The sequence below is a fragment of the Nothoprocta perdicaria genome, unplaced genomic scaffold (genome assembly GCF_003342845.1).
Source record: "Nothoprocta perdicaria isolate Ctin4 unplaced genomic scaffold, notPer1 scaffold_154, whole genome shotgun sequence".
NCBI classification, from domain to species: domain Eukaryota; kingdom Metazoa; phylum Chordata; class Aves; order Tinamiformes; family Tinamidae; genus Nothoprocta; species Nothoprocta perdicaria.
The window spans coordinates 1,851,541-1,875,133 of NW_020454694.1; the positions used below are offsets into that span (position 1 = coordinate 1,851,541).

Sequence of the window (23,593 nt, forward strand, 5' to 3'; positions counted from 1 at the left end):
ATTGTCAAAGGCTTCTGTCTGTAATGAGCCAAATTTTCTCCCTCTGTTGAAAACTGTACTAAAAGAAAATTCAAAAGAGAAGCAATTTATGAGTAGGAATGCTGGACAACTTCATTGCCGCTCAGCCTGACAGATGACATTTGCTTGGAGCTCGTTTGATTTAATTCACTCCTAAGATGAACTAAGTGTTTTCTTCCATCAGTCTTTTTGGGATCAAAAGGAGAAAATACATATTGTTCCTAGATGGTAACAGCGTTGGGGGTTGCACAGTGGAGCTACCTCTGTGCTGCAACTCTCCGTACAGCAAGCAGAGAGACAGACTGGCTTGGGCAGTGCTGCTGGAGGCCTCTATTTGAGAACTAGGTCTATTGGGGCTTCATCAAGAGTCTCTGTTTCACATCTTTTAGCTCTTTGACACTGTATGTTCTTTTGGAGAGGATTTCTTGCTTGTGCAGCTCTTCTTGTAGCAATGCTCTGTCCATGCCACAGCCTCCTCTGTAGCACGGTAATATCGGCAGTACTAGGAACYTGAGACAACATCAGCTGGTTCAGTTCCTTTTAAGTGTAGTATAGAACAGAAAACAAATGCAAGAAATATGTAGTTATCCCCATCCTAAAGCTGCACGGGCCAGTTTGATCCCTTGAAAAAATCCAGCTGCTCTAAGAGTTGCCCAGACTTGTAATTGCCACTCTTCCCATAGGACTTCTCATCACTCTGCATGAGAAGCACTTAGGAACGTCTTGTCCACACCTCAGGGTGTCTCTGGTTTGCCTCATACACCAAAAGATCCGTAGCAAATACTGCCAGTCTGGCCATTTCTTCACTTGGTGGAAGGCCTCTTCTGGTATGTCCTTGGGATTCTTCTTCCCATGTCCTTGGGAATATGGAAAGAAACAAAAAAGGAGAAACAGGCCACAATATGTTAATGAATTGGACAAAAGAAGAAATCCCTGGTTCCTCTYCTTGGTCTGGCATAAGGGTTCTTGCAGATAACTTCCCTCTTACTTTTAGCATAAGTCTATTAATATGTAGTTGTTTCAGTGATTGTCTAATGCCATTACTATTTCCTTTTTAAGTTATTGGGAAGACATTTGCAAGCACCTATAGTAACTTAGTAGGTGTTACAGGAAAAAAAAAAAAAAGAAAGAAAGAAAAAAAAAAGAAAAACACTCCCAGTTTTCCTCAGTCAGCACGTAAAAGCTTGAACAAGATAGAGCTCTATGTGCTTACTCAGGACACCCTGTATAGGTGTTGCTTTTCCACAGCAAGTGTTCTGAGTCATCGCCTCAGCCTGCGATTCTTGCCCRTATGGTCCTCCACTCCTTACACCATTCCCTTTTCCATCCCCTAAAGAGTCACCATTCCACTTTCCTTGTGTCCCTGAATGTAATCTGGTTGATATGCCATTCTGAAACCTCATTTATTATTTGTGCTGAGTACATGAGAAAACATGGGGGAAACAAGTTGGAGCAAACTTTTTTGTTTCTCAGCAGTTAGATACTGTATCTGCACGCTGCCACAGCCCAGGCGTGCAAATTACTGGGTACAACTGTAGGAAAAAAAAAAAAAAAAAAAAAAAAAAAAAAGGCCTGAAGTTTTCATTTAATTTTTTATCCAGTTATTCTCTCTTAACAAATAGTGCATCACGAATAAATTTTTGCATCTCTCACCAAGTTGTTTTTAGGGCATTTTTTTTATGTATCTAGACCTTATATGAGTTTTATGCCAATGGAGAGGGTTGTTGTCGAATCACTGCATGTACTTTGAGACAATAAACCAGAACTTTTTAATAACTGGCATATAAGCAAGAGGTACATTGAATGAAAGGTCATATTAAATCAACTGCATAGTGAAGGAAAAGTTCTTTAGTTGCTTCATTCCTGAAAATAGATGCTTCATTAATCAGCGATAAGCTACCATGCTAAGCAAACAGTACTGGTAGGATTAAAAACTGGTAGGATGGAAAAACTGGTAGGGATGAGTTGGAGTAAAACACACCACAGGGAATTGCGACCATAGGGACCTACCATCATGACTCACAGATATCTAACCAATCTGAAACTTATTCTTGGAACCTTATGAATGATTCAATTGGTGAATATGCAGTTAGTCCTTATTTTTCACATTGAGATACCCTATGAAATTGACTTTCTGCCCTGAAGTGATTGTGAGGACAATTTCATTTATATTGCACCTCGTCATCATCAAACTCCTAGCTAAGTAGTTTCCAGATAGTGGCAGCTGATTGCAAAAGTGACTGATAAACAGGCCAATGTTTGCATGGAAAATGGATAGTACTGAAACATTCCCTTAAATATAGTATTTGAAGTAGGAATATACTATCTCGTGTTCCTTGAAATATCTTTCTATGTGTGCCAGCATCACTATGTATGGAATTAGAGGAAACAGTGTTAAATTCCTCAGCATACAAGTTTGAAAGAATTGTGATTTTCACTACTCAGCATGAGTGAAGGAAATGTTGTATACACAGATCAGCTGTCAACTTGATTCCAAAGAACTGCATATCACAGATAAGAAAATGGATTTTTTTCTTCCATTTATAAGTGACTCATGAAAAACGTCTCAGTCTGTCTAAATGGCCTAAGAACTTCCTGCAATTTCAGAGGGAATGTCAGGCAGACTGACCTGAGAAAAGAATGAAGTAAGCATTAGGGATAATCTTCTGAGCTTATAAAGCATGATTTGCATGCTAAATTTCTTACAGTAACATTTAGGTACTGGCATTAGTCAAGCCATATCCCAATCCTTCATGCTAGAATGATTCATATATGACAAATAGTGAGATGGAATCTGCCTCCATTTATATAACTTGTGCAAAGGTGTTGACTTAAGTGAAGTCTCATAACACAAGCTGGCTGATCCCCCGGGCGCGCACTTGTCTCGCTCTGCCTTGAATGTCTGAGTAAGGCACTCTGTGATGTTTTTCATTTGTTATCCCAATAAAAACGAAGAAACTACTTTCTGTGCAACTAATCTAGTCCAATTTAGTGTATCTGCAGGAAGAGACAGCAATATTCAGGGAAGGCTATTTAGAGATTGTTAAGTTCATTAATGTGTAACTTAAAGGTTTAAAAACAACTTAAATTAAGAGTTCTGTCTGTATTCTTTCTCCATCAAGAGGCTGCTAAATTTTGAGCACAAACTACCTGTTCACAAGAGGCAAACATGCCTGATAGTGATGGTACCGATACAAGGTTTATAGTTTGCAGGAGCATCAGCTCTTCCGTCTGGGAAACACTTATCATAGAAACAGGCCATAAGCCAATTGTCCAAAATTCTGAGAATTCCAGTCCAGAAATCTCAGAAAAAATGCTCCCTGTGCATATATAATAAAATTAATGCATTTAAGGTATGTCAAGTTTACTGTTTACATATGACACAGAAGAATATGTCTGCACAACTTCTCCTCCACTCCTTTTTGGGATCTGCAATGCAGAGAAAATCCACGTATTTCTCTGTGTGAAATCTAAAGCAGAAATATGGATATCTCACTACAGTTGAAAGCAACCAGGCTCCCAGTTATCTCCTGTAATATAACAAGGAAAAGATACATATTATAAGAATGTGTTGGATCAGATTATGCTGTCCTTCCCTTTCTGTGCWATTCAAGGGCACAGCTAGCACTGGAATTTTTTGCCTACTTGAAGAGCATGAATCCATATATAGATGATAGAAAGATGAAATGGAAGATTAAACAACACTTTTGCATTTTACTTTTTGTAGTCCATGCCAGTGTGAGTTTGTATATCCTTGCTCCTTTGAACATTGCAATGCAAGCATTTTTAGGATGGATCTTCTGGCGCTGTTGTTGGCAAACCATGTTGCTGTTTCTTTATTCCCAGATTTTTGTGGTTGTGCTAAACTTTGCAGCAAAGGCTTTCACTACATTATGTAACAGAGAAACTTTGTTCTGATTCATTATGTTTGGAATGTGTGAGATAAAAACCTGGTGTTACGGACAAGTTTAACAGCAGGATATTAGGATCTTGGGTGCTTTCAGAAGTGGATTCGCTATATTGTTATTAGAGGTTGCTCTTTTCAAGGCTGCCAGTGCATGGGCTAATGAGATGTTCYGAGCTGGAAAAAGTCTCAAACCCCTCCCTGCCTGGGTGATGGAACTACTATGATCTCAGGGTCTTCTTTTTTTGTTTAATCGTTGGGTTTTTTTTGTAAGGCTCCTAAGTGGACTGCTTGCACAGAATGAGGCTCACATCTCTTCTCCACGGCCTGTGAGGATCCAGGAAAAGGGTTCATTTGATTCCCACACAAGGAGGCAGCAGGAGAAGGTAATTTCATTGACTTTTACAAATTAGTTTTTTTTCTTTCCTCCTTACACACTTGGAATCCTCTCTGGACCTGACGTAAGGCCTTGGCCCCTCTTGTTGCCTTATGGTGCCTTCTAACACGGCCCCAGCAGGTGACCCTGCTTTGCACAGTACATTCTTGCATTCCATTGCAAGTCCTTCCAGCTCCAAGCTTCCCTCTCCTCCGCGCAGCTACAACAGCAACAGGCACAGACGAAGACCCAGAGGGCAGGTCCACAAGGGGCATGTGAAGAAAGATGTCTGGCTTTGGACACACCACCCTGCTTCAAACACTCCTATCTTACAAACGCAGCTTCCTGAGCAGGCGGTCTGCAGCGTCTCGCTGTTTATCCGAGTGAATGAGTGGGTGGCAGAGAACCCAGCAACAAGCTGAGATTTGCCCTGCACGCTGGGCCTGGCGCTGTCGCGGCCGAAGGGCGGCTGCTTCCCGCTCACACCTCAGCAACGCGCTCGTCCCTGCCAGGCCGCGGGGGCGCAGCCCGCCACGCACACCGCGTTTGCTGCTGCCGTCTCAAAAACAGACTGCTCTGTGCAGTGAAGGACTGCTAGGCGTTTGAACTGCAATTTTCAGACTCTCTCTACATATATATGTGTGTGTGTACATCCGTGTGTTTATATATAATATATATATTTATATATATATATATATGTTGTCAATGAAGAGGATTTTCAGTGGTGTAAACATCTCATTTGCCCTAAGGAGTCCTTAGGACCACAGGACTGAAAGTTAGCAGTGTTGTTTGGTGAACATAAAAGATATTTTGGGGCATTCTCAAGAGTTGGCTATTCTGCTTGTTCCATGTAGCAAAATTTGTTCCCCTCATACTAGCAAGTGTTACCCTATAAAATGCCTGACTGCCTGATGGCCCACTTCCATTTGAGGCCCATTTCAAGCTGTGTGGAATGATTTCTATTTGAATATTTTAAAATATACTTCATAATAACAAATACTTCAAGATAGAAAATACTATTGAAATAAGTTCTTGGATAAGTCATGACTTGTAATGGATCTCCCTCAATTATCCAGATATAATTTCTTTGATTTCTTCATTGTAATACACTTTGCAGTACTCAAATTTTACACTAACGTAGAGTTAGAGTTGGGGTTAGGGTTAGGGTGAAGGTTTAAGGTGAGTTTTTGTCCTGATACTTGCACTGATGCATATTGCACAACTTCTGACCTTCAGTTTTTGGGAAATATGTTTTAATAGCCTGTCCTTCAACTATTTTTATTGAACTGAATGTTGCTGTAGTCTTTGCCAAGCTGTTTTGCTTCATAAATCTTCTGAAGAGAGAGATACGAATTGCATAATCAATACATTAACAGTAAAAACAATAACATTTGTGCCTAATCTTGAAGTGTATTGACAGTATTGTTTTCTGCATTCTCCAACCTCTCACTTCTTYACCTGCCCCGAGTGTGGTTTTCTTCCTTCACACTGGAACTGCAGTAGGTCCCAAATACTGAGCATCCTGAGAGTGGGGCTGCACTGGCACGGAGATAACCATCACCTCGGCCCAGCAGTTTGCTTCTCTGTCAGGCGCCTCATCACTTCAGACAGTTATAAAACTCCAACAAATAATTATCAAAATCTAGGATTTATGGCTCATCTCAATTTTAATATAAAAGCATTTCCCCTGCTGCTAGTCATTAYGGAGGGAAAAGTTTCATTCACCGGTAATGATAATTTTATACTCTCTTATAAATGGGCACTGGGACTACATGGGTTACTTGGATACAAACCAGGCAGAACAATCCAAGCGTTTTCTCATGCAGAGCTTGTTTTCTGCATTCCCTCATTTTGGCAGCTGAAGATAAACATTCCTGAAACTCATGGCCAAAGCACAATGGTCATCAAAGACTTGGTCTTAGTCTCTCTCACCAGATTATGTTGGGAGGATCAAAATGGCATTGTGAATAATTAAATGAAGCTTTAGACAAGAGAATCACYGAATTTAATGAACCCAACGAGATGCCAACTAGATGCCCTATCACTTCCTCTTGCTGATTTGTGATTTGTTCAGTACAGTGTTTGCTTGAATATTAGTACTTTTGCTACAGGGAAAGTCTTCTGTTATGGATCAAGTAGCAGGGCCCAAACCTATAGAATAAAAAACACATACAGCAAACATGCAACAAAATCCTGTGTTAATGAAATTTTCTGTTGTGCACTGAATTTGTGAACACAAAGGAAATACAAAACACTCTGAACACTAAAGTTCAATGAAAAAAAAATCTGCCTAATAATCCCAATGACAAAAGAATATAAAGCATGCTGAAAAGCCAGTTTGCAAATCAAAATCAAATCTGACTTTTAAAAACATTTTGCAAAATTGCAATGTTGTTTATATAAATAATGCTTGTTTGGGAAAGCAGGGGATGTGTAATACTGTCTGCACTAAAATTAAATATAGCAGTGAGTAGCAATGTTTAATATATGGCTGCAACCTGTTCATACTGCATGACTTTAAATATTTTAAGAGAAAGAGGTTTTAAACTGCCTCCCTTATATACTTATCAGAACTTATATACTATCAGAAACTTTTGAAGAAGGAAGTGTGTCTGTTGATTGAAGCATGGGACTGTGACTCAGAAGATGTGGACTATGTTCCCCACACTGCTAACTACGGACTATGAAGCTTCCTCATCTCTGAGTTGGGAAATAGAGTTATTTGAGTTGTCAGAAGTAAGTAACAGGAGATAAGTAATTACTGTTTATTATAATTGTAATAAAAGGAAGAAAGGCACCAGAGGAGTACTGACTACCTAACAAACGTGTGAGAAAGCAGCAAATCCCTTGTATGCTGCAAGCTCTCGTGGCTTATCCTAAGCCGAAGTGGAATTTCTGTGCTATGCTGGTGAAGGGCTCAGCGATGCAGAGGATCAGTGGTTGCATTTGCTAAGCAGCAGCCACCTAAAGGTCAACAGGGCTCAAAAGTAAAACTATGATCTCATATCTTGCCCTTCCCTGTTCACACCCTTTCCATGTTTATGACTGTACGCTGGGAGGTATTAGCGGCCTCCCTTCTTCCATCTATAGGCAACCACGTCATGTTGCGGTGGGGTGTAGGCCAACTACACCGCGTAAGGTGCTGGTGCTGGGAACAAATGGAGGCCGCTGCCCGGCTGACTGTGTCCAAAGCCTCATCCAAATCTCAGCTTGTGAGCGTGGAGGTTTTCCTGGGCACTGGAAAATGCAGTCAGGATAAGGCTGACTCAGGCTAAGGAACCAAATGTTAGCAAGTGTGTGTGGGGCAATAAAAYTAGGTGACACAAACAAACAAACAGACATTGTGGGATCTCTTATAATCAAGTATGAGTAAGTCAGTGGGGTTCACCTTCTGTGATTACTGTAAAATAAAATTCCCTCCCTCCGCTTTTTTTTTTTTTTTTAAGTAAAATTAAAACAATTCCTTTTTGTTCTTGATCAAGCTCTCAGAAATTCATGTATTCATTCTTATTCAACTCAGGAAGCTAGGAGTGCAACAAAAAATCGTTCACATATACGCACAGTTTTTGTGAACGTAGTCAAGGCCTGTAGCAGGTGCAACCTGGCCAAGCCCTGAATACCCAAATACAGGAGAACGGGGGCAACTCCGGTGCCTACTTGGCTGCGCTAGCGCCCTACAAGGCCAGGCTGCTGCTGCTGGAGCAGCCCTGGGATTGTACAAGGCTGCTGTTAATACTGGAAGAGCTGCCCCTCCCAGTGGTCACAGGAGTTTCTCAAACCGAGCTCATGGTCTCTCCCTTATCGCACTGACTTTAATAACCACTAGGCAGCAAAGATACTGGTGCAGCTTAGCCCCGACGCAGCACAGCGCACTTGAGCAGGTAGCTGAAGTGTGAAGTGTGGTAGCTGCTGGTAGGCTGCCACACAACATCTAGAACACACTCTTTTACAGAATTCAAAAACAAATATTTTTTACTGTGCCTAGTTATGCTAATGCTCAGGTATCTTCCTCATAGTGAGATTTACAAAATAAAAAATAGTGAGCTAATAACTTTAAGTCTGTAACAAGTGACAGAAAAAAATGAATGTGGAATGAGGACAATATTCTGCAGTGTTTGAAAATCCACTTTCAATTTTCCATACAAGTAAACTTTGGAGGTTACATATCTGCTTTACCTATTTAAGCTATACAGGGCAGTCAGCAGAAAGTGAGTGATATGCATGACATACGTATGGCTACTGAAACACGTGACACTGTCCTTTACAGTCACTATACTGCACCATTAGCTATGGAGAAGCGACCGGTTTTCACGCACTTTCAACGCCAGCTTTGGTGTGGGCGGAGTGGGATCCTTTGCTTCCCTTTAACCCTCACATGTGTCATATTGTCATATGACTTTTTAAGGATCCACCACTTTTGATAGACAATGTGGCTTATGGGCTAAGTTATTTTACTGCTTAGGGAGATTTCCTTTATTCCCTCCAGAAGGGGCTCGGGAGACACCCTCAAAAAAGCTGCGCTTCTTCAGCGTCCGGAGCCCTATCGGGGCCCTGAGAGCTCGGCAGGGGAGCGACGGCAACGGCCGCGCGCAACGGCGGCAACGCCTCCAACGGCCGCGCGCAACGGCCGCAACGGCCGCGCGCAACGGCCCCGCCCGTCGCCGGCTCGCGGAGAGGCGGGGCCGCGGCAGCGGCGCGTGACGTCACTGCGGAGCGAGCGCGAGACCGGCCGATCCCGGAAGTGCGGAGCGGCGCGGGAGCCGGGCCGCGGGCAACGGCAGCAGCAGCGAGGCCGCCCGCCCGCCCGCTTTACCGGCCGCCATGACGAACTTTATCTCGGTGCAGCTCAAGAAGGCCTCGGAGGTGGACCTGGCCAAGCCGCTGAACAAGTTCATCCAGCAGAGCTACCCGAGCGGCGAGGCCCAGGCCGAGCACTGCCGCGCGGCCGAAGAGCTCAGCAAGCTGCGCAAGAGCGCGCTCGGCCGCCCGCTCGACAAGCACGACAGCTCCCTGGAGACGCTCCTGAGGTACCGGCGGCCGGGCGGGGGTACCGGCGGCCTCCCCTCCGCGCCGCCCCCAACGGCTCCCGCGAGGGGCGGTTGGGGGAGGGGGGCGAGCGCAGGTGTGGGCGGGGCCGGCGCAGGTGTGGGCGGGGCCTCCCATATGGGCGGAGTCTGCGCAGGTGTGGGCGGGGCCTCACCCGCCGGCACGCCCCCATCGCGCCGCGTTTGTGGGGCGAGCGCGGCCGTTGGCGCCAACGACAGGCAGAACGGCCCGTTGGCAGGGACGAGCCCCCAGGCGCTTCCTGGCGTGCCCCGTGCTGCCGCGCCCGGGCAGCCCTTGCTGGCGCCTCGCGGAAAAGGGGCAGCAGCTTCGGTTAAACGACTCCCCGCAGCCTGTGCGCGCTGTCTGGTTTACCGTTAGCGTTTCCCCCTCCCCAGCGTTCCTTCTTCAGAGTCCTTCCCCCTGTGCGATACTTTCTCACTGCGTTTTTCCTGAGCTACAAGCGTATTTCCAACTTAGCACGCTCTCCGTGTTATAAAAAGTTTGCAGGCGGCTTTGCCGTGCCAGGCTTCTTGAAGGTGGGCAAAAGGTAAATTAGCGCCTCCTGCCCACGAAAGGTAGATCTGGACTTTCTCCCTGGCAGACCACGTGAAAGCTGCTCCGTGCAGCCTGCCCCATGGTGTGCAGAAGGACAGGCGCTTTTCCATCGCTCTGCAATGCTGGCGAATTGCAGGACTGAGTTACTGCAGCAGCCTGCTCTTTAACACTGGGAACATTTCAAGCCTGTTTACTTTAGCTCATTACCTGCAGAAGTCATTGGGATTAATTGWTTGAAATTGTGTACCACATATGTACTCTTATTTGGAAATTTGGGGTCAAAGTTCTCTGATGCCAGAATACGAGTTTATTAAAGCTCTTGTGTTGTGCTTTGACCTTGCAACACCAAAGTCTTTATTTTTAAATAAAAGCAAAGGCTGTGCTTCACTAGCACAGTAGAAAATTATATCTGTAGACGTGACAGATCTCTGAAATGTTATCATAGTTCAGCATCAATACATTCAACATCCACTGCTATATTCTGTGATTTAAAAAGAAAAGAAATATAAAAGAAATAAGTGACAACCTATAGAGATAGCAAATTGCTTTTCCTTTTTTACCTTATCAAACCTTCACTGGGTGTTTGGGCTCTAACACATATGACTGTACAGATCATTGTGCTTTATGGTATCTCTGTAGCTTCCTGTTCTATTCCTGTTTATTTCTGTGGATGCTTTTTTYGAAGGTCAGGGAAATAATGAGAACCTGTGAATGAAAGGATGAACCCTGCTGTTCAAGCTGAAAGGCAGGGTATTCTCTTCTCTCAAACACTGACTTTAGTTTCCTTTTTTAATGGTGCCAGTGGGGYTTGTGATTAATTTATATCTGAAATACTTGTTTGGCCTGATCTTGTCATGTGACTGCGCTTTGCCTAACAGCTTTCCCAGGCTGAAAGGAGGAAGTTCTGCTTTGCTTTTCTGTCTGTTTCTCCAGTTYTCATCTTTCTCTTAGGCCAGTCTTGGAAGGCAGCAAACCCACCAAAACATATAGATGACTCCCTAATAGATGAGCAAATTGGACGAGTTCAGTGCAAGGACAGATGAAGATCAGAGCTGGCAGAAAAGAGGATAGAAGGACCATGGCTGAAAGCCACAGGGGCTGAATGAGACCTGCCTCTGATGCTTGTAGGTCGTTAAGTTAATTCAAGCCATGATGGCAAAAGCTTTTGACTTCCTTGCAATTCTGCTGAAATTCCCTTCTCTCTCCAGTTTCAAATACTTTTCTGTCCTTATTTAACAGTTGTGYTAAGTCTTTAAGTGCTCCTTTAGCGAGACGTAAGATGCAGCTTACACTCACCATGTCTAAAACTTTGGTTAGTGAAGCAGGTAAGGTTGGAAGAGCTATTTATARCATGCATACCTTTTACATGCACTTGTTTTTCATAACTTTTGTATGCCACACCTGGTAGAGCACTGTAGACTGATTATCTGGTAAAAACTAAGGATTAATTTGATTCTAATTAATCTCTGATTTTCAAATATCTTTCTTTGTTGAGTAGTTACTGAGGAATTTGGTGTATTTTATATGAGAAATGTCCTTTGTTGCAGCCTTACTGCCTAGGCAAAGAGTAAAGGAACAGTACAGCCATGGAGATACGTGATACGCTRGTTTTTGACTGATGAACACAACAGCTTGGGAAAACAGTCTGCTTTAAGGCTTTGCTTTTTTAAGTGTTTTAGTACTCTAAAGGTAAAATGGAGTGTAGGTGTTTGGTACAGATGTTTCCTCTTAAGTTCTGTGTTCTGTCATACCAAATCTGATCAGGCGCTGAGTTTCTTTTTTTCTAGTGTAACTATATCTTCAAGAATTTCCTTGCTTTCCAATATTAAAGAGAAACAGGACCYGCTAACCTTCTTCTGAAAAGTTTGAGCAGTTTAATTGAGCTGAAGCAGTTTAATTTAGCTAGCAACTCTTGTAGCCCTTCTAAGAGCAGGATGGATGGCTTTGTTTTGAGTGGCCACATTCTCTGTGGACTGCAAGTTGTGGTCCTGGTTTCTGTCTGCGAGTTCAGTACTGCACTGCTTATCTAAGATGAGTGAAGGCAGAGCTTGGTATCTTAGATCCTTAGGAAGGAGATTTTTCTTTATGGCTCCTTGAGGGAGGAACAGGATTGGAGGTTCTCCATGCATAAAGTGAATACTTGTATTTTAATTAAATTGTAATTAAGATCTTGACTTYTAAATTTAGCTGCTGTAACTCCACTTTATTAAGCACTGTGTGCAATGCTGACTTGAATGAAAGGAAGCTCTACCTTGAGAACTACATCTGAGTTGCTGGCATCTGTTCTCTCTCTCTCTTTGCTGTGTCTGGGGCTCACACAGTTCATATGTTTATTAATTTGGCACAACACTTCCATTTCTCTGCTCTCTCATTTATGTTGTGTGCCAGTGCCTTTCTCTTTCTACTTAATAGTTCATTTTCTGCAAATATTATTTTAAATAATTCCCTTTTTATGTTTACTCTCACCTTTCAGTGTGCGACTAACCTGTGCATCATTTTTTTTTCCTTTGAAGCCTATTTTCCATCACTGTACAATCTCAGCTTTATTTTCCGTGCTGTTAGTGTTACACTGTTATATGGCTAACAATTTCATTTACCACTTAAATCAATGTGCAGTTACTGCTAAGCAAAACTAAATTACTTCATGTATTGTGAGGCTGCAGAGATTTAAAGAGTTTATAAAATCTTGAGCAGAATTTCAGGTACAAAAAAAAGAGATCCTCCCATACTTACAATAATAAAAAGTAACATATATACTTTTTTAACCGCTGTCATAGGCCAGTGTGCATGTTTGGGAGGAACATGCACCTTTTTGCCTTCTTTTTAGGTGGTAGTTCTATGGGCTCAAAAGAGCCTGTTTGCAAACAGCCAATACTTAGGCTACCTTCTGGCTTTAGAAGGCCAGGTAGCGAGATTTTATCTTGTCTCTGCCCTTATGACAGCTCAGGGCTGAGTAGCCCTGGAGTGTGGGAAGGCAGCCTGGCTTTATCCGTGGGTTTTGGATGACAAATGGCACTGGGAGGGGAGGAGGCGGCAGGGGAAGCCTTGTTTTCTGTGTCCTACTGGGAAAAGATTGCACTGAGATCAGGGAAAGGCTTTAGGAAGGTGTGGTGAAGGAAGGCTTTAGGTAAAGCTTTGGAAATCATCTTCAGCGTTAAGGTTAGTGAACTAATTCCGGTCTAATTCTGTGTGAATCGGCATCAGTGAAGAAAATCACGAAATGGAAAGGAATGAGTATGATGGTGTGCTAAATCAGATCAGACCTACTCATGAGAGCATCAACATGCAAAGCTGAATTTGCTTAGATAGAGAAAGGCTGCTGTTTTGTTTATAGATCAGGCTTGGATTTAAGGCCATTTGAAAAAAGATGCAATAGAGAAAAAAAAACATTTGTGTCACAAACTTTCCAAGTATCACTAGCTATTGAAAGAAATCTGGTCAAAATAGGAGTCTTCTACCAAGAGTATGCATACTTTTTAAGCTAGTATCTTTACTGTGCTCACTTCAAAAGTTTTGAAAGAAGTGAGTTACTTGTGTTATCATATAGTTTGTTATCAGACTCCGAGACATGCCAATATTTTGTTTTGAAAAAACAGCTTTGATTATAGGAAAAGTACGTTTGATAATTGGATTTGTAATGACCACTTTTGTTGCAGCAATCCTCATGCTGAACTGTGACAAGCTAGAGAACAGATTAATAGTTTTGTGTAGACAAAGAAAACATTAGGAACATAAAAATCTGCATTTTTTTTTCCCCAACTATGCATTTGATGTATGTGGTAGCTTGTTGAAAGTAAAGGTTCAATATTGGTGAACTGCTGTCCCAATAAAAGTCTGCAGTCTGCTGTTGTTTTTGTTAAGAACAATTTCTTTTAAGAGCAAATTTAAGTGTGTGCATGTGTAAAAACATGTAAATTCAGTGAAGGATGTGCTAAGGATTATTTTAATGTTGCATCTGACCTTTCCAAACACTTTTTGAATTTTTAAATGTTAGCACTTTTTTTTTTTTTTGTCAGAGAAGTGCAGGCCTCTTGCATCTGCTTTGTTTCCAGATCAGGAGTGATTATTAATTAGGTAGACAATTTAAGGAAACAGGAACAATGTGTACCAAGGTTAGCACACAGATTGTGGGACTTAGTGCCAGCAATGTGTTTTGGGGGGTGGGAGTATAAGTGGAATTAGAAAGAAATGTGACCACTGCAATGTCAGATGTATGCCTGTAGGTGCTGCAGCGATGGCATAGGGAGCAGCACTTCATGTGTTACCATTTTCCTGCATCTGGCAGTTGCAAGGTTTCCTTTTGTGCATCCAGCCTCTCATGTTTAATGCATGGCGCAGATTTCGCATCCAGCTTGCGAAAACCTTGACCTGCCGACTGTTGTCTGGCAAAGTTGTGTGGGGGGCTTTGCTGTCCTTGCTGCCTTTCTGACTTTCTTTCCTAAACATCTTCCACTGCGAGCAGGCAAATAATGGTGTAGGGGAGCTTTTGGGTTTAGTTGCCTGTGGCCGCTGCAGTGTGCTCTAATGTAAACCTAGCTTAAAAGGGAAGAGTTTTATCAGGGTGAGGCTCTTCAGTTGATATTGTGTCAGGCAAATGGCATCTGTTTCAAAGAGGCTGCAGTTGAAACAGATGACTCAGAAATTGTAGGAGAGTGGAATAGAAAATAGGATGAAGAGTGTGTATTATAGCTTATAAATACTAGTTAAATGTATATATAATTTCTTTTGGCATCATGATTTAACATCTAATGTTTGCCTTTAATACTTTGTCTGCCTTCACACATCCGTTGGTACAGAGACTCCTTTGCATGAAACTTTCCCAATCCACCTTCCCTCTGCAAGTGGGGTGGTTCAGCTGCGTCTCCTGCCTGAGGCAGGGCTTCAGTGTTAGCGTGCACTTTTCCAGGCTGCCTGCCCTTGAATCTGTAGAATTTCTGTCCCTGTACTGTGGCTCCCCTCTGCTGCAAAAGAGCATCTTTCTCTGCTGCAAGTGAGCCCCGTAACTGCGAGGCAGTTCAGTGGCCTTTTCCTCGCCAGTACAAGAAACAAAGCTCACAAGTGTGCTCTCTCTCTCCTTTTATTTATCTATTTATTTATTTTTTTAGGTACTATGATCAGCTGTGTTCTATTGAGCCAAAGTTTCCATTCTCTGAAAATCAGGTAAGAAGATATATCAAGCTGTTAAAATATATGTCGTGAAACTGTAGCAGTGATAGTCGTGGCACCTAGAGCCTCTGACAAGTCTATATCTAATCCACTGAACAGGACTTCTCTTGGGCAAGGCAATCTCTGAGCCTTTTTCTAATCTCTGGTTATTTTCARTCTGTAGCCCCATATAATCTACAAGGAGACTTCACCTCTGGTGGTTGTGATTGCCTTCATTTTACAGGTGCCAGCACACAGGCTCAGGAAAGCTTAGGTTTTGGTTGGCAGTCACTGCAGTCCATCTGAGGAGGAGCTGCACTTTGCTGAAAGATTCTCTATAACACTCTCTTTTTTTTCTCCAAGGAGAAATCTGCTTTATATTATAGTGGCTTTTTAAACATAATTTATATGAGGAAAATAAAATGTTAGTTGGTAGTAGATGGAATGTGATCCTCTGTTCTTGAGGTAGAACAGATGTTTCATTCATAGTAGCTAACAAATTTTGCCCACTGAAGAGTTTACCATGTTATTTCTGTCTCTACTATTTATGTAGGCATTATATTCATTAAGTTATTTTTCTACCATCTTTCCTTAACATAACCCCTTTTCTTGGCTAGAAACTAGAATAGATCTTTAGGTCTCTATATTTAGGAGGAGAAAGACATGTTTTCTTTGGAGTGTCTGCAAATAGGACAACTTCTAGTTCTCTTATAACCAAAATATATTTGAATGGCAATGTTATGATTTAAAAAAAAAAATGCTTTTCAGGGACACAGGGTAAAGGAGTGGTTTTCTACCAGTTTATGCTTACTTGAATTTTCTACATAGCTGCATTAACTTATAGCCACGAACTCCCTTGAGTTTCCAGTCTGTAAATGTTTTGATGTGGTTATCTGCAAGCCTTGAGACACGGAGAACTGGCAAGTTTTAGAAACAAGGTCTGAAAATGATCTTCCCATGAGCAGAGCAGTTCATAAGAATTTGAAGGTGGTGAGCAGAACTTCAGCGAGGTTGGCTGCTGGAGGAAAATATGTTAGTAAATGATACTGCAGACCTCACTCAAGTTACTCTTCTCTGCCATTTTTAAAATGATCTTTTTCTCTTTTTCTGGACTGATAGCAGTTGCCTGCATTTAGAGCAACTGAATAGGGAATCAAATTGTGGAATTTCAAAGCAGAGTCTATGAAATATTTGCATTGTCTTTGAAATACAGGCTGAGAAGTGTAGCATAAGACACACCTGTTTTACCTGCTTTCTCTTTCCCCAAATGGTTTCCTGACAATGCCTGTATTGAATTCACTTTTAATATGCATAAAAAATGTATTACAAAGCAGTTCCAGCTAAGTTAGTAATTTGAAACTGTGGAAAATGTCTGGATGGGTCATTCATTTCACCTGTAAACATACCTGTCAGACTCTTTGTGGGAGGAATGTCTGCATCTTGCTTCTTGAAAGGGCTTGAGCAAGCTAACTGAAAGAAAAGAACATAGAATAAACTTCTTAAGCTACCTATCATTGATTTCTTGAAATTCCTGGGATGTTTGTATTGTTAGAGATGAATTCAGCATTTTACATCATTAGAATAACAAAGAATAAATATGTGAATTTGGGATATTTTTGAATGTTATGTATTTAATAAATCTCTTTTTTTCCCATATCTTTCAGATCTGTGTGACATTTACATGGAAAGATGCCTTTGATAAAGGATCACTTTTTGGAGGATCTGTCAAACTGGGTATGTAGTTATAGGGAAAGTGCAAATAATAATGGTCATACATTTTCAGAATATTTTTGTATATTTCATGTGGTGGGTAAATTGTATTTTTAGTGTTTTCAGGAGTGGTTTAGAATTAATTCAGGTATATTGGTAACAGATTAATCATCTCAACATTACTAATGAGTAAATGGGTGCCATGCTAAAAATGTCTATAAATAAATTCAAATAGCCATTCACTGTCTGTTTTTCAAAGGCACAAGTACACAGTTTGAAAATAGTTGTGGTAAAGGAGATTATGCTCCTTAAACTTGCTCTGAAAATTATTCAAGTGCTAAGTTCCAGTAGTAGACTTTTGTTACCCCAACTCTTTTTCCTTGAACAGCATCCTGTTGGGATGTGCTCGTATAAGTGTGAGCAAGTTCCTTAAAGAAAAAGGGCAGCGATGCTTAGCTGGCCTGAGTTAGCTTGTCTGGCATCGTGCTTGCTTTCAGAAGGAAGAGGGCCCTGAAATGATTCTCCTATCATTTCTTTTTAAAGCATTTTCATATGCATGTGAATGCTATCAGTAAAAAAACCAAGTTATAATGGTTTCCTGAAAGCAAAAGGAATTTGTTTCTATGGTATATTTTAGTCCTATAGACATAATCTTATGCTGAAAATTCAGGAACATTAAAAAGGTTTAGAAAACTTGCCCCCGGAGAAGATAAGACAGAATCCTTTAAAATTAAGGGAGCTGCTTGGTGGTGATTTTCCATTGCTGGTGAGCTGTTTCTCCATTTATACCTACGTATTCATCATGACTAGCAATATAAGACAGTCATTGCAATCCTGACATGTCAGACAAAGTCTGAAAATCTCTTAGATTTTTTTTCCCTTTTCTGTTGTGTTTTAGTTTTGACTGCTGCGCTGCATAGTTTTCTGTTAGCAACTAGTGCAAGTTGCTGTAGCTTTATACATGCAAACTGCACATGCTGTAGCTGCAGTGTGCAAAGCTTATGCAGAACAGTACACCGTGCTGCTATGTTGAAGCAGATGCTATGCATATTTTTTCCTTTATAAATAATCAAGCACCTACTTGAAGCTGCAGCTTTTCGTTTCTTAGAATTTGTTTAGTTCTGGCTTTTCTAATGCTAGCTTTTCATGTTAAATGAACCTGTTTCATAATAAGGTGGAGAATTTTTAATGATGACCTGAATGTAGTCTGTAAATCACTATAGACATGAGAAGAGCCATCAGTGATTCTAATGTTGGTAATTACCCTGAGAATTTGTATACATGTGATGTTGCAGCAGCTTGAGAAAACTTGCTTATCTGCAGGTTAATTATATAGTAGTCTGAGGCAGATGGCCAGAGGTTTATGCAACAGTCCAYATGAGATGTGAAAAATGCAAGAAAYCTCTAACTGAGATGAGTAATGCACTGAGCAAGCAGTGAAATAAAATAGATTTTGGAACTTCAGAATTGGTGGAAAGAAATAAGCACATTGTTCTTGTGTATACTTTTAGAATATTGTATTGGAGATTGTTCAGATGCTGCTCTCCAGATTAAGGCTAGCGTGTTTGTATCTTTTTACTTTGGATCAGAATTAACCGAGGTTTATCAGTGCAATGGAAGGTTTTCAGTGTTTGAGGGGATAGAATTTCTGTTGACTTCAGAATGTGAGGTGATCCTTTCTCCCGGTGGAAATCCAACCCCAAGCTCCTTTGACTTCCACGGGGGCAAGATCCAGGGATCTGCCTCGTCAATTCTGGGTCCTGCTTCTATGACATACTAAGTTTGTTCTTCCTCCCTTCCCATCTACCTTTAAAATTCAGAGGCTCTTGACTGTTTTACAGGGGTAGCCAAGAGAAACTGGCTGCTTGAATTCAACTGTTCTTGCTGTTGTAAATTGTACTTGGGACCTAGTCCAGAGTATGAAGCAATTCTGGGTGTTCTGGTCCTTAATTAAAAAGAAAAAAAAWWRGRAAAAAAAATAATAAACTTCTCGGAGAGAGGTTAGCTAAATGAATAAATAAATGAAGCCAATTTCACTCAAGGAATGAAACTGAGGGAAAATTGCCTGTCTGGTTTGTGGCTATTTACCTGAAAATTTACCRCAGGTCAGGGATTGCTGACACAGAGGTTTCAGAGATGTGTCAGGTAAATATATAGCTGTATAAAAGCGATGGATGTTAAACAAATGCATCCCATCAGTATCCTCCTTGAACCACTTCCTGCAGTGTATAGATTTTCCAACAGTTGCCTCTTCACACTCGCATATTTTCCTGAGGAAATTAATAGATTCAAAATGGCTGATGCTCAGATATTASTGTTTGTAGAGCTGTGAGCTCCATCCTCTGGGGCAATGAAGAACTACAGGAACTGGAAACTGCAGTTTTCTAATAAGCATGTTTTATTTAAGAAAATATTTAAATATATGCCCTGTGTACAGTACGTGTATAACTGGAGTATAACCGAGGTGATTGTCAGTGTATGCAATCTGAGATAATAGCTTTCAGAGGGGAAAGGCTTCTCCATCTCCTACATCTCAATCCATGGTAAGATAGAGGGTTCCTAAAAGCTTTTTTCCTCRGTGAGAGAGGATAGTGAGAGCACGAAAGTGGACAGTTATTGCAGAGTGATTAATGCACATAAGTTCATGTTTCAGATTATCTTTCGGTTCTGTGTCTTTCCCTGTCTTCAGAGGATAAAAACTGCCCTGTAGTTGGAAAGTCTTTTGGATCATTTCTGCTACTGCTTTTAAACTTTTAATGGTCTGAATAGTCTAACGCCCTTCTTTCACAAAGTGCTTCAAAACAAGGAGCTATGTTCAGTTTGTGAAATTAAGAAAATGTTGATTTTAAAAGTCTGTTTCTTTTGTTTGGCTCGAAACTGCTGGTGTCTTTAAATACAGAGTGCTAGTGATGGCACATGTGCAGGAGGCTGGTGCATACTCAAGGTTGGTTTTTTAAAACTCTCTCTCTTGATTGCAGCTCTGGCAAGTTTGGGGTATGAGAAGACTTGTGTTTTGTTCAACTGTGGAGCATTAGCAAGCCAGATTGCAGCCGAACAGAATCTAGATAATGATGAAGGTCTGAAAGCTGCAGCTAAACACTACCAGGTACAGAGGCTTTCTGCTTGTGCCCTGGAATTCAGAATTGAATAAGCAGAGCATTGAATAAGTATCTCAGTTTTACCGTCACATATATATGTAATTTTCTCTTCACTATCAAGATGGATTGGCTTACTATGTAATTTTCTCTTCACTATCAAGATGGATTGGCTTACTATCTAGTATTTATTCACAATTATGTGCTTACAGGATTTAATTCCATGACAAATTGTTTTTCTTTCCCCCTAAGCTTCTGGTAGCCAGCCACAGGGGTCTTAAGATTTAATGGATTTTAGCTAATTTGGATCTTGTCATGTTATACAGTAATTATCTCTTTCATTTGTCTTGATAGAACATGTTAAATCATCCTTTTTCCTTTCATGCCTTCAGATGTAGCCAACATGCCTATAGTTATAGTCAGTCTTATTTAAAAAAAAAAAAAAAGATGTTTTCAATGTAGATATTTTCAGGAAGAAGTCACAAGAAATTGTTTTTCATGCTTAAAGAGTCTACAAAAGCAGCCTTTTTTTTTTTTTTTTTTTTGGGAATGCTATTGTAGTTTAAAGAGGAAAAAATCTGCTTAGGAACCTGAAGGATGATATTTTTCTTTTCTTTAGTTTGCAAGTGGCGCTTTCCAGCACATTAAAGACACCGTCTTGTCGGCACTGAATCGAGAACCCACCGTGGACATCTCTCCAGACACAGTTGGAACTCTCAGCCTTATTATGTTGGCTCAAGCTCAAGAAGTGTTTTTCTTGAAAGCGACAAGAGGTAGATCTCAATTTTCCTCTTGCATGTTTTATATTTTCATTAGAACTTATACAAAAGGTTACAAGCATTTTAAGTTACCAGGAGCTTTCAGAAGGCCTTTCAAAACTTCCTTTTTACCTTTACTGTTCTTTAAGTGCAGGTCATTTAAAGCAATAACAACAACAACAAAAGCAGTATTTATTTAATGTTCACTTATTATGACAATTGTCCTGTCTTCTGATTTGTCTTTAGTTTACAGAGGATTTTATTAAATTCCAATTTCTTTCTTCTTTGAGACCACAAGGCATGTTCACTCAGCAGAATGGAATCCACTAGGAATGTACATGGTACATTGGGAATTCACCTTTACTCCCTTCCTCATCAGTCTGGGAAGTTATTTCTTGGATAGCATCTCAACAATAAAATACTGCTGTAAACTGGGGGAGTCTGTTTAACAGCCATACCAGCTGATCATGATGTTTCTGATGGAATGGAATTTATTTACCTTTGTAAATCATGAGAGTTTGGCCAAAAAAACCTGGGTCTAATCCTGCTCCACTGTAGGACTACAGATCAACTCTTCTTCCATTCTCAAATCTTAATGTTTTCTTTAAAGGTGTCTTTAAGGCTGCAAGCGTCCACTGTTCCATCCATAGAATTACGTTGTAGCTATACCATTTTTAAAGAGATGTGAGTAAAAATTCAAACCTGTAATGGTGAAAGACCTACCCCTAACTCTCCACATGGACAAATGAGTCTTGAATGTTTCTTTTTTCTGCTGATTGAACCTTAGTACAGTGGCAGTATTTTTCATAGCTTCACAGAACCCATGCTGCATGAAGGAAATGCAACTACCACACACTAAGTAGGGTTAGGAAGAACTTAGTCCTGTTTCATTAACTATTTAATGCACTGGAAGGAGATGTACTAAAAAAAATAAATAAAAACATTAAGTGGATAGATCACGTTTTAGCTCCTGGATTAGTTTTTCTGCTTCTGGCATATGTTAAATGCATTTACACTGGAGAACTCTAATGCTAAGCATTGTGGCTCTTGCCTAAATTGTTGTAGGGGTGTGCATGGGCTAGGACGAGCAGCCTTTTGGGGATCTTGGGACTTTTCTTCTGTGGATAGGTGCACTCAGCAGTCCTTTTCCTCGCCCAGCATTGATGCTTATCAATCTGGCAGCCCATGAAAATTGCTGGATCGAAGGACACTTGTCTGACAAGGCAGTCGTTTSGGGGGGCGGGTTTGACATTTATGCTGCCTGCCCGCTCTTGCAGGGCTGAATTGCTGGTGCAGACCGGAGGTGATTATAAAGGGAGATAAAGATAGATGCAGTACATTCCTCTCTTAACAGCTTTGGCTTCAGGAATAGCATCAGGCCAAGAATCCTGCTGCTGCCAGTCACGTACTGCTCAGATAGGGAGCTGGGGAGAGTGCTTACGAGCTCACCAAGATGTGGGCTGCTGTGGAAAGGAACAGTCCTTTCTCTCCACCTTTACCATGCAAATTTCTGGGAGTCCAGAGACTGATCTGGAGTAGGGATTTTACTGAAAATTAACTTCTATATAGAATTTTGTTGCCTGACTTCAGCCAAATATTTTGATCCTGGCTGTACAAATGCCCTTGCCAGCCTGAGAGGGGGGCTGRGAACACATTGCCAAGGGGAGAGTGGGACTGCTGCTTTGATTTGTAGCCTGCCCTTGGTGTGAGGGGAAACTTCATCCTCAGTACTGCAAAAATGCACAGKTGCCAGGAGGGTTCTCTTAAAGCTGACTGAACCTGCAACTTCATRATTAAAGTGAAAAATCTGCAAACTGTGGTTTGATGCTGAGAACGGAAAAATGGGCGCATTAGGGGCGCACGCCCCTAAGCTATAATGCAAAACTGCATATTTAGAATGCTATTGTTGCTGCTTTAGGTTGAAATAATCTACATGTTGATTTGTAAAAACTAATGCTAATCATCATTGTTCTTCTCTTTTCCCCACCAGATAAAATGAAAGATGGTATTATAGCTAAACTAGCTAATCAAGCAGCAGATTATTATGGTGACGCTTACAAACAATGTCAATATAAAGATACTTTGCCCAAGGTTAGTAGCCCTTATGGAAATAGCCTGAGACTTGCTRTGACTGTGAATAGCTGGCGTTTACTGTGTACGTGGTGAAATGTGCTTAAGATGATATCTTCAAGAGAAGTCACTGGCATTGTCACATCCAGGGGAAGTGAACCAGTATTTGGAAAAACTGTTAAGAATCTGAGAAGGAAATAGTGGCATTTTTTTTTTTTTTTAAGATTTTTCTTTTCCTTTTAGTAGGTAATATCTTCTCACATGAAACGTTTTTACTTCATTTAAAGTTAGCTTGGAATGCTTATRGTAGTGTTTAGGGATACTTTCTTATTTAATGCCTTACTAAATATTTCTAACATTTTCTAATGGGGCTTAAATGGCTTTTAGTATCAAAGATTGGATGTGAAATTTGCTATCTTGGTGAAAGCATGAATGCAGTGTTATTGATCCACCAGCCTGTTAATGAAAAACATAACTGGAAGTCGGTGTGTCTTATCTCCTTCTGTTTGTTTTTCTCTTTTCCTCTATTTGATACTCCCACCACACCCCAGGAAAAAAGAAAAATTAAGTAGCTCAGTTCAGGCTTGACAGTCATTTTGTTATTGTTGATATTGGAAGCTGCAGAAAGACATTTCCCCWCTTTCAATATAGAGAATATAAGGATTATTTTAAAACTGAGCCTGCGAGGCAGACTGTATTAACTGTGTTCAACTAAAATTAGTATGCATTTTTTGTTTAAAATAATAAACAAATGGTCCTGTAGACCAATCACAGATACGCCCACACATACATACACGCACACATACACATATATGTATACACATATATGTGTATATGTGTATACACATATATACATGTATATATGTGTGTATATGTATATATGTGTATATATGTATACATATATTTGTGTGTGTGT

The 23,593-nt window shown here is 40.9% G+C and overlaps 1 protein-coding gene across 2 annotated transcripts in view; it reads left to right on the top strand.

Moving 5' to 3' along the window:
- The first annotated feature begins 9,012 nt into the window (after positions 1–9,012).
- The window catches only part of PDCD6IP (programmed cell death 6 interacting protein), a 30,569-nt gene continuing 15,988 nt past the window's right edge, over positions 9,013–23,593 (top strand). Inside the window, exons 1-6 of one of the 2 annotated variants that reach the window (XM_026034993.1) lie at positions 9,013–9,325; positions 15,005–15,059; positions 16,709–16,778; positions 19,733–19,860; positions 20,469–20,622; positions 22,598–22,698. In XM_026034993.1, the coding sequence (XP_025890778.1) occupies positions 9,120–9,325; positions 15,005–15,059; positions 16,709–16,778; positions 19,733–19,860; positions 20,469–20,622; positions 22,598–22,698 (714 nt within the window). In that variant the 5' untranslated portion in view covers positions 9,013–9,119. The remainder of the gene's footprint in view (positions 9,326–15,004; positions 15,060–16,708; positions 16,779–19,732; positions 19,861–20,468; positions 20,623–22,597; positions 22,699–23,593) is intronic. The other variant, XM_026034994.1, reaches the window with a different exon arrangement.